General features: G+C 36.9%; 1 protein-coding gene across 4 annotated transcripts in view; it reads right to left on the bottom strand.

The window, feature by feature from the left end:
- Ntrk3 (neurotrophic receptor tyrosine kinase 3) overlaps nucleotides 1-12,021 on the bottom strand; it is a 383,383-nt gene that overhangs the window by 18,915 nt on the left and 352,447 nt on the right. For 3 of the 4 annotated variants that reach the window (XR_013111122.1, XR_013111119.1, XM_076936090.1), the window contains 2 exons: nucleotides 8,823-8,864; nucleotides 3,648-3,806 (listed from right to left, as the gene is read on the bottom strand). Coding sequence is in view for 2 of the 4 variants with exons in the window: in XM_076936090.1 (XP_076792205.1) it covers nucleotides 3,648-3,806; nucleotides 8,823-8,864 (201 nt within the window). In the remaining 2 variants the exon portion in view is untranslated. The remainder of the gene's footprint in view (nucleotides 1-3,647; nucleotides 3,807-8,822; nucleotides 8,865-12,021) is intronic. The other variant, XM_034522621.2, reaches the window with a different exon arrangement.

The raw sequence follows: 12,021 nt of genomic DNA on the forward strand, positions 1-12,021 counted from the left end.
TTTGATCAAAGGTGCCCACTATCATCTTTTCTATAGCAGAACTGTCCAGACCATAAACTTCTACTGCTAAGCCCATCATCAGTTACTGCCAGTACTTAGCTGCTGCTATGGGTAGGGCAAGGGGCATGGTTGACAGAAGAAAGCTAGTTTTCAAGGGTAGGGCCCTGCAACACCGTCTTAGAAATGGCCACAAGCACCCCATTAGCTGCTCTAGCTAGCTTTTGTAATCATGACAAGATTCCTAGGTCTTCTGCATATATGTTATGGCTGAACAACTTAGTGTTCTTGTGAAATTTCTAACAGTGGGATTTTCCCAGACACTTTTGCCTATTTGTGCAACCCTGTTCCTCCTACTGGTCTGCCTTGTCCAGTCTTGATGTGAAGGTTTAGGCCTGCTTGTATTGTAGCTTGTTATGCTGTGTTTGATTGATGTCCCTGGGAGGTCTGCTCTTTTCTGAAGGGAAGTGAGGGTGTGAGTCTTGGGGTAGGGGAGGGGAGGTGGGGGTGTGGGTCTGGGGATGGGATAGGGAAAGTGGGGGAGGGGAGATTTGTGGAGGGGAAATGGTAGATTGGATATAATATGAGATAGAAGAGTTTAAAAAAAGATTATGCTAAAAATGGCAACACATCCACCCATGATATTTTCTTTCTTTGGCTACCAAATGCCATGGAGGTTGTGCACAGATACATGCATGTGTGTATTTGCATACATAGAAGTTCACATACATGTATCTGTATATGCAAATGTATGTGTACTATCCCTTTGTAAAATGGTACCAATTTAAATAAAACCCACAACAACAATAGCTTCTACATATACTCTTTCCTCCTCTTCCTCCTCCTCTTCCTCCTCTTCCTCCTCCTCTTCCTCCTCCTCCTCCTCCTTTTCTTCCTCCTCCTCCTCCTCTTCCTCCTCCTCCTCCTCCTCCTCCTCCTCCTCCTCCTCCTTCTTCTTCTTCTCCACTAAAATATTTGTTCTACATTGGGAAATGAGTTCAGGACCCACTGAGTGCCTGAATAGTAAGACATCACTATATAAAGAAATGCCTTGTCAAATGGATGGAACTAGAAAACATCATCCTGAGTGGGGTAACTCAGACCCAGAAAGACATCCATGTACTCACTTATAAGTGGATATTAGTCATAAAGTACAGGATAGCCATGCTACAATCCACAGACACAAATAAGGTTAGAAATAAGGAGAGCCCAGGGGAGGATTCTTGAATCTCACTCAGAAGGGAAAATAAAATAAACATCGGAAATGGTTAGAGAGAGGGAACTGGGTGGGAGAGGGGGTAGACAGAGGGGAGAGGGGAGAGGGGTGGGAGCCGGGTGTAGGGAAAGCAGAGATGTGGATGAGAGGGCTGTGAAAGAGAGAAGAAATCAGTGGTGGTTGGGGAGCATCTCTCTCGGTTAAGTCAGAGACCTAGGATGGGGTAGGCTTCTGGGAGGACATGAGGCTGACACTAGCTGAGACTCCTAGCAGTGGGGAATATGAAGACTAAAGTGGCCACCTCCTACAGCTGAGCAGGACTTCCAGAGGAGGGAGGGGGCACCAACCTACCACAAGACCTTTGACCCAAACTGTATCCTGTATACAAGATGTGCAGAGATAAAGATAAAGCAGAGATTGAAGGGAATAGCCAACCAATGACTGCCCCAACTTGAGACTCATCTCACTAGAGAGAGCCAACCTCCAACATTATTAATGATACTTTGCTATGCTTACAGACATGAGCCTAGTGCAACTGTCATCTGAGGGGCTTTAACCAGCAGCTGGTGGAAACAGATTCAAAGAACCACAGTCAGACATTAGGCAGAGCTCATGGAATCATGTGGAAGAGTCAGGGAAAGGGTTAAGGGAACTAGAGGTGTCAATGACACCACAAGGAGACCTACAGAGCCAACTAACCTGAGCCCATTGGGGCTCACCGAGTCTGAACCACCAACCAAAGAGCATGCACAGATTGGACCTAGGCCCCCTACACATATGTAGCAGATATGCAGCTTGGTCTTCATATGGATTGCCCAACAAATGGAGTAGGGGCTGACTCTGACTCTGACTCTGACTCTGACTCTGACTCTGACTCTGACTCTGACTCTGACTCTGACTCTGACTCTGACTCTGACTCTATTGCCTACCTTTAGATCCCTTTCCCTTATCTGGTCTGCCTTGTCTGGCATCAGTGAGAAAGGATGTGCTTAGTTCTGAAGAGACTTGATACATGGGCAGGGGTTCCCTTCTCTGAGGAAAAGGGGAGGGGCAGATGGAGGGAGGGAGAGAGTGGGGCTGGGAGGAGAGGGCAGAAGGGGCTGTGATTGGGATGTAATGTGAATAAATAAATTAATGGAAAGAAGAGATGCCTTGTTTTGAGGCAGGGTCTCATGTGATCTTGGCTGTTTTTTAACCTACATGTAGCAAAAGGATGACCTTGGTCTCCTGATCAATCCTACTCTGTCTCCTGTGTGCATATGTCACCATGCCTGATTTCTGTGGTGCAGGAGATCAAGCTCAGAGTGTCATCCATGTTAGCTAAGCACTCTACAGAGTAAAGCCACATCTACAATCTTAAGTTTTGGACTTTGAAAGTTACTTCAATAGTCAAAACATAAAAGACAGGAAATGAATGTAGCTTCTAAGTAAAAGATACTTTCTGGAATTTAAAATGAAATTTCAATACAAAGAAGCCTCAGTGTTTATGATTTCCAAGAAAACCAGAAGAGTACAAAGAGAGCTAGCATTTTTTTGTACGTCAGCTGCTGTAGGAGCGCCATCCAAATGTCTACGGACTGTGCTGAATCACTGGGACAGCATGGCTCCGGTCTGTACATACTTGAGATATGTCTTGATGTCACTTAGAAAAAGAAAATTGCTGAGGTCACAACCCAAGCTGTCTCCTTCTCTAGTTCTCTAAGATACCGAGTCTCCACCAAGATGCCAGGGCAATCTCCTCCCTTTGTCCCAAGTTCAAGAAGAATTTTGTGAAAATTACTAAGTTACTGAACCAATGATGCTTGGAAAAGTACCTACTGCTAAATAATATTATTTACTGTCCTATCATGTTAACACTTTATAAATTAAAATTATGAAAAGATAATAAGCATTTAGTATTGCACTGTAGTTGGTTTATTCTATTCTTGGATGCTTACACAGAACTGATAATCATGTATATTTGGCCATTTCAGTCAATTCAGGGTTCCATGCTTCCCTGTACCTGAGGTAGCTCAAGCCTTTGGGAACTTTTTTCTTTTAGTAGATATACTAAGCAGTAAGTGTTTCCACAAGATGGCACAGCTGAAAAGCTCCCAATTTCCTTTTTTTTTTTTTTTCTCTTTTTCTCTCTTAGGGAAACATTTGTGGGGTGTGTGTGTGTGTGTGTGTGTGTGTGTGTGTGTGTGTGTGTGTCAGAACAAACAGAACCCTGACTCCTATCTCGATTTAGATATCTGATTTCATACTCTTTTGAAAGTTATATCACATTTTCTGTAGTTACAATTTTCCCTTCGCTAGGAAGCTTTTTCCTTCTGATTGTGCTTACATCCACGCTGCTATGCTGACAGCCCACTTATCTGTACACTATATGCAATACATGTTCTGAGATATCTGTCATCCACCCCCAACAGATCCTGAACTGTCCCTTTGTTACCTCTGTGTTGGAGAGCTGGAACCATGGTTGTTTCCCATAGGTAAAGATCTCCCAAAGGATAACCCCAAAGCTCCACACATCACTCTCTGTGGTGAACTTCCGGTACATGATGCTTTCAGGGGGCATCCAGCGGATGGGGAGCATGGTGTGTCCTCCCACCTAAAAAGAGCAAAGACAGTGGCAGAAACAGTTACCAGATGGCCAGAATCAACCAGAAGTCTATCCCCCTCTTATATAAATGTACCCTCCATGCACTGGATTTCAACTTGGCCATGCTCTAGGCAAGCTGAATTTGTAGGTGAATGGAGATGCTGACATCAGTGAATGTCACCAGAGCAGCTATGGATCAGACCCTAGGGGAGAAGGGAGACTTCTTAACACAGAGCATGAAAACTAAAAGGTGATTTGAAGTGAGAGAGAAGGTTTAAGAATCTGGCACTAGAATATAATCTTAAAATCTTCCTTTAAGAAATCTCCAGGAGGAAGCCAGGAGAACCATGATGTGGTCCTCCAACCAACAGAGTGACCACAAACACTAAGTTAGACCCTTTGACAAAGGTGACCAAGGTACAACTATACATTACAGAATCTAATCTGTACATTATTACCTTCAGCTCCCACTTAAATTTTTCATCACAACTTGGAATCTGTGCCTCATGTGAACAAGATGGAGACTTCCAGAAGTTCATAAGCCCACATGTTAATAAGAAATTAGTGTGGGGAAAAAGGAATAACTCTTCAAAGTGCTTAGTATGATACATCATACTAATTATGATGAGCCTACATCATAATAGATAGATAGAGAATCTATCACATCATAATAGATGTGATAGAGAAGAGGAGACATTTGTGATATGACTGAGAGAAAAGATCTGCATAAATATTCACTATCCAATATTCAATATCCAGTAGGTTAGAGATATTAGCACACACAAAAGAAAGTTCACAGCATGTTTCAAACCTCAGGAATGAACCACATCATTACCAAGCAGAACATCAGAAGCTAAACCGTTCAGTTAATAAGTGAAATTTCTTCCAAAAGTGCTTGCCGTTGGCTTGAAAGAGAGTTCTGTGCCTGTGTCCCAGTAAACTGTTAACACAAACATCTTTCCCTCATGGACCAGTTGGAGGAACATCAGCAGTGAGCACTGGAAAGCAAGTAGCTAAAGAGATGAAAACCTCACAGCTAAAAGAGAGATTGTGTGTGTGTGTGTGTCATCCATTGGAAACATCTTAGAAGAAACTAATCTGGATTTGTAGAAAAGTCACTTTTAACCTGGGACTTTTGAAATGAGCCAAGCTTTCTATATGCCATAAGACAACACAAAATGTTTCTACCTAAAAAGCAAACACCAGGACTCTTCAGTAAATACAGGCTTTTAAAGAAAAAAACAAACAAACAAACAAAAAGCCAAAACCACCAGAAATTAATTGAGTCTGATTCTAGAAGAACATAAAAAAGAATGCAAGGTATGTGATATCTTGAATTCCACAACAACAGAGCAAATAGACCACAACAATGTAATTTAAATCTAAATAATACTTGCTAATTTGGTGGCTAAAGGTAATACAATAACTAATAAGGGTTTCCTATAAAATGGAAAAATAAAGTAAATAATATTACCAATAATGTTAATAGTACTACTGCTGCTACTGCTAACCTAATTATGGGGAATGGAATTTCCACATAATTTTAACCATAAGTGCAGAGGAAAGTGGGTGCAGAAATAATTAAAAGCCTGATAAGGACTTTATCATTAAGAGAGGAAGGAAGGCACTTATAGATACCAATCAATTATTGATCCTAGTAATTTACACTTAAATATGCTTGCGAAAAATGTTAAGTAGCTTCTAAAAGAATAAAAGTACTACATACAGCTTCCTAACCATTTTCAGGAACAGAGCATCTTTCATCTTATAAAAACAGCAGCAATAATGAACAAAATGCACAAAATAAAACTAAAATCTGGTGCTCTGTAGACAGCAAGTAAAAATGGATTCTTACTACCTCTAACTTGGGAGGAACATTAGGGTTAGAATTCAAGGTTCATGTTATTTAGAAAAGCTGTATTTAAAACCAAATTACAGAAAATATTAAAAATAAAACACTGAAAGTAGAAGCAATAAAAGTGAGATATAATTGGCCATATATGCGCACATGCACATACACAAATACAAACAGGCAAGCATGCCTATACATGTATGTATCTATGTAGATGTAGATGGTCAATTAAATTTCCTTAATTCATTTCTTTTTAGAAACTTTTGTATTCTTATGTGTAGTTGTAAAGTCTAAATATCAACAATTTAATGTTAAAAGAGGCTTATGTCATACTTATTTCAAATAGAATGACATATATAAAGTTGGAAAAATTCACCATTATGATAATCATGAACGTGTTTACTCCACAACAGCACTATGTTAAATATATGCAGATATAAAGAGTAAAATATTATAAAAATTTAAAAACAGATAAAGCTATCACAATGAAAAACTAATCCACAGTAAAGCCACTTTTTTAATTTACAAAATCCAATTACATATTAAACCTCAAAGGAAATCTGAAAAGAAAAAAAGTAAGTACATAATAAGAACAAGAAACATTTTCCATAGCAAGAAAATCACGACTAAGGATTGATTAATCTACTAAACAGTTTATGGGAGGAAGGAATTAAAACACTATTTGCTGAAAATAATATTTAAAGCGATTTATTATACTATGAACTGGTCCTATTCATTGCATCCAATGGAATACAATTGAATCTTTAAAAAGCATATGGAATTTAACTATTGTTAGAATAATTAAATTATAACTTAGCTAAGTAAGAATTTTATTTTGAAAGAAGTAAAATCCTAAAAATCCATACAGTAAAAAGAAACTAACAATTAAGACAAAATTTTAAAAACAAAACAAAACTGGTTTAGTATAAGTCAAAACAATGATAAAACAGTAAAAAGAAGCAAAATCACTTACTTGATGTATATAAATTATCTGTCTTTTAAAAGTTATTAAAATCTTTGGCAAGAAAGCAATGTAAAAGAGAAAAATGTAAAATTATAAAAAAAATTTAAAGTCTAATAAGTTTTAAAATATAAGTTCAATTGAGTGACTTACTGGAAATATTTTTTAAAAATTGAGAAATGTAGAAAATTTGAGAACAAAGTATTAAAATTATAGCAAATGATACCCACATCTGATAGAAATAAAAATGTGGTCTTGAATGTGAGTCTTAGTAAAGTTTTCCAATGCAAAAAAACATAGACACTTTCTCAAACCACTCTCTGTGGCCTAAATATATGTAAAAGCAGAATTGGTCTGACAACACAGAGCCTCAAATATATAAATACAGATAAAGAGATTTAGTCTATATGTTCTTATAAAGCCATCTCAGTTCTAAATATAATCGCCGAACTGAATAGCTTTTCGAAATACATCACAAGAATAGCAACCTTAGGAAATCTGCTGTTGCATTTACCTAATTAAAAAGTAAATACTTTTTTGAAAAGATGCTAAAATTTTCCTGTACTGTTTTCTGGTTGAAAAGCCTAATCTACTAATGTGGAAAGGAAACTACTTTTACTTAACATGTTACAGATCACAATGCCCGATAAACACAGAGAAGCACAGAAGGGATTTCTTTCCCTGATTTTGTGAAACACTATCTAGGAAACCCTAATCAATGTAATAAAGTAATTATTTTGTTAAATGTATACAGTATCAAACCAGCCTCTAAATACACAACTCTCTATGCCTAGATTAGTGCATCTCTCAGAACTCACCAGAAAACTTTCTTTGTTTAGTGGACAGTACTTAACACAGAAACTAATGAGGTGTAGGCGTGCATAGACTAAGTGACCGTAAAAACTCAGCCACAACTGGGACATCTGCATTGCACCTCTTCTGCAAGGCTCAGCGGCCATCAAAGAGGAGAGGGAACAAAAATTGTAAGAGTCAAGATTGGTAGGGAAGACGAGAGCAAAACAGAGTCCTCTGGACATGACAGAACTCATGAGCTCACAGCAGCTGTGGTTGCTTGCAGGAGACCTGCGCGTGATCAAGCCAGTCAGCATTCTGGCACAAAGCGGGAAGGAGTTCATGAGTCCCCATCCCTAAGCGAGATGCTATCGAAATTTGAAATTTGATGTTTTCCATGGGAGTGACATTTTTTTTTCCCAAGGGAAGGTCAACTACACTCCAATGGATGGATATACAACCAGAAGTCTTATAGACAGTGTAAAATCTACGAGTTTAATACCCCAAAGTCTACGGGTTATTAAATTTTAAGAAGGAGAACACAAAAAGATTAGGGAGATGGGTAGGTCTGGGAGGGAGGGAGTTACAGATAGGAGTTGGACATACATATGACCATAATATATGTATGGTATAAATTTTTCAAAGAATTAATAAAGTAATTATTTTAAAAAAATAAATATATGATAAAATGTTGAAACAGAGAATCCAAATTGTCTGCTGTCTGAGTATTAGCATGGTTATTCAAAACAATTAATTAAAAAGTAATTAAGACTATTATAGATTAGTAAGATATCCACATATAGGAAAAAATAATAGCCAAACTACATGAATAATACCATAGTAAGTCAAAACAGAATTGAAAATAAAACTGTATAATATCAATAAAGCACTGAAAATTATCTGATACATAACTTGCCTTAAATATCAATAAAGCACTTAAAAATCCTATACATAACTGTATAGGTATATTCAGATCAAAAAACAAAATAGTACCCACATAAGTGGAGTTTTATCACTTTCTTGGATAAGAAGAGTTGATGGGATAAGTCACTCATTCATCCTTTAAATACAATTTAAAATTTCAGTGCAATATATATTTGAAACTCCCAATGGAATGGGTTATGGAAACTGACAAGATGAATCTAGAGTATATCCAGAGTAGTGACTGATCAATTAAAGACTGTTGAACTAAAACAATGATGGGGACTTGTTCTATCAGATAGCAACACATTTTATTGCACTATGCAATGAACACCCTATATTTGGCATAGGAACATACAATATATGATGTAACAAAACAGAAAACCTGGAAGAAGAATCATGTATAAAATACTGAAGTTTAATATATGAAATGATGGGTTAGTAATTAAAGTATTGGGACAATGAACTATTCATTTAAAAAATACACTTAGATACCTACCTCACACCATATACAAAAATCATTTCCAGATGGATTAAAGAGCTAAACATAAAAAACAAAACAATAAGAATATTAGAAGAAAACTTACAAAGGTATTTGTATAACCTCAGGAGTAGAAGACCTTCCTACATGACATACACTTAAAAAACCATAAAGGATACACTTTATAGACACAATTTTGTAAAATTAAATAGCAAAGACAAAAATTGGTAATCAAAGACAAAGGACAGAAACATCTGCAACATATGTAACAGATAAATTATCATAATCGTTATTATCATTAATATGACTTTGTCTTGCTAACATAATATAACAGTCTTGCTAAGCAGCCTCAGGCTGGCCTGGAAGTCTCTGTGTAAATCAGGCTTGCCTCAAGCTGACAGAAGTCCTCCTGCCTCTGCCTTCCCAGTGCTGGGACAGACAAGGAATTAAAATACATATAATTCATGGTCCTTCTTAGCATTAGTTAGATAAACAAACCAACAGACAGATGAGTGAAGACTAAGAGCAGACAAGCCACAAAATAGCTACAAATGGCCACAAACAAATGACAGGATGCCAAGTTCAAGAGCATAGACATGTATTTTAATGACACTTGATAAAAGGGGAAAAGAAAGATTGCTATCTGATGCTTGAGAAGGTGTGAGACCTGATGTTGTAATCCCAATTTTTGAGGCTGAAATCGTTTCTGAGGGCACAGTGGTCTTTGCATTATCTACCCACATGAGCCCTGGGGTTCATTAATTTCACTATAGGAGTAGTAGAAAATTATTGTCTTGTGTGTAGCCAAAATTACTTGGTTCAAGACTTTCATTTTGTAGTTTTAAAAGCCATAGATGTGTTCATTGTTAAAGGTATGTTTCATATTTTAAACAAAATAAAAAATGCTATATGTACTGCTATCTATGTATGTCCAGAGTGATAAATGTAGTATTTGAAAATACAACTCATTGACAAATATATGTTGTCATTCTCACTTCTGTAAAAATAAAAATATGTAAACATAATCAAATATACAGTAATATGTGTATTTGTGAATGATATGAAAGGATCCAGAAAGCCACTAAGGCAGTAATTTTCTCTAGAGATGAAAGTAAGAAGGTTCCAAATTTTATCATATGTATTTCTATATTGTTTACAATTTTAGAGTGATCAGGTACCATAATTAAAAATTCCAAGATAAAAGGAGAAACAAACATTTGAATAGATAGACAGAAACCAACAGATACAGGTCCACAGAATAATATCAGTTTTGTAAGATAAGTATGTTTGTGACAGAATATGCTAGAATGATTTGTCTCACCTGGCTTCTTGAGTGAAAACAAATAGAAGTCAGGAATACCAAAACATCACCCTGGGTATATAATTTTAAATAATGAAACCCTCTATTTGATGCTAACATATGTCTCAGTTGATGGTTTTTATATAAAATACAGAGGATTTTTACATTGAAATCTCTATGTTCAGAAAAGGAGAAATTCAAGAGTGTTGGGTACAAACAGTGATGACCCTAAGTTTTTGATTGAGCAGACAACTCCCAGAAGGGCATTAACTGGTCATAGGGACCCTTTAGAAAACTATATCATAAGTAGCATGGGTGATATTTATACTATATCCCTCCAAGAATAAGGTCTTAACATGTCAAAAACAGCAAAAATAATAAGTCAAGAAACCCTAAATTATGCTATGCTTTTTGATCAGTACTTGGCTTTTATGATCTTACGTTTCTTCAGCTTCAAAGTATGAGACACACAAGGCTGCCTCAAATGACATCATGGATGCAAAAACCTTTCAGGTAACATTAAGTGCAGAGATGTACACACATAGTACAGTAACTGATCACTGTGTATGTCTTCATGTGCTCCTAGATAACATAACAAATCTAACTTCCTACAGTTCCTTTATTGCCCATAAGAACCCACAGTGATTTTCTTCCAGCATTCTCTCACATTGAGAAGTCTCAGTCTGGTAAGAATAGTAGTCTAATAGTTTCTAATGACAAAAGAAGAGAAACAGAAATGGAAAACACTCCATGACAAATATCTTCACCCTAATACTTACACAGACATAAGCTATCCAGAGCTATAGTGTCAAGGATAAGCACAATACTAGTGAATGAATAGTGATGCCATGTTGTCTTTTATTTCATTCTTTCTCCATCCCTGTAGGACAGGTGTCTCTATTGTGCCCACTGTATCAGTTTGTGATTACAGCTTTCTAAAAATGCCTTAAGGATCTTGAAAGTAAACCTTGAAAAGGGCGACGTAAACTAATAAGGAGCAAGGAAGATGGAGGAAGATGCTGAAGAATGATTGAAGCAATAAAAAAAGTAGGAAAATAAAACTTAAAATTAATTTCTCTTAGGAAAAAGCCCCTGTCTGCTTCCAGAGCCTTCTACCACCCCATCATTGCCTTCTGTTGTCCTCTCTTATCCTCATGACCTACAAAGTCAGGAATTAGGGAAACCTAGGAGGAGTTGCTCAGGAAAGGTTTTGCTTATTAGGTTTAGACGTGGGTCTATGGAAATCGGGTGGTCCTGGGATCCCATGACCTGCTCTTCATTTGCTTCTGTGGCTGAACCTGTGCAGAATTCATTGGGGACTTCTTTTCTAAGATCATCATGTATGTTGACTTAAGAATACAAAACTTCTTTAATTATTAAATCTGTTTCCCATTAAAACCACCATCCCCAGACATATAGTATCTACATGATATAGCATGTGCTTACTCTGAAACATAATGGGAGGTGAAGTATGTCTTTCTTTTATATGATGTTATGACCCATCAATAGATTCTGTCTGGTCACTCATTATAAAGTCCCCTTTAACCTAGTGATTTTAGCAACCATTGATGATCATTGCCCAAATTTATTATTTCATTAGTGGTTCAGAAGGATGACATTCTAATTATAGTACTCCTTCTGCATATATTAGCAGAAAATCTATAAATAAAAAACTTCCCTTCATCTGCTATGCAATTGTTCTGATTATAGCTTATATGAAAGAGGCTTGACTAGTTCCCTGTATTAACTTGTTTTTAGGAGAGTGAATTTCTCTCCAAGCATTATAGTTTATATGTGGTTTGAACACATAGGCTTGGAAATTTGAATTAAGTCCAGAGCTTATGGAGTTCTTTTGAAAGGAAATAAAAAAAAAAAAAAAAAAAAAACCAACCAACCACCACCACCACCACCAACAAC

This window comes from Arvicanthis niloticus, chromosome 1 (genome assembly GCF_011762505.2).
Source record: "Arvicanthis niloticus isolate mArvNil1 chromosome 1, mArvNil1.pat.X, whole genome shotgun sequence".
In the NCBI taxonomy this organism is placed as follows: Eukaryota; Metazoa; Chordata; class Mammalia; order Rodentia; family Muridae; genus Arvicanthis; species Arvicanthis niloticus.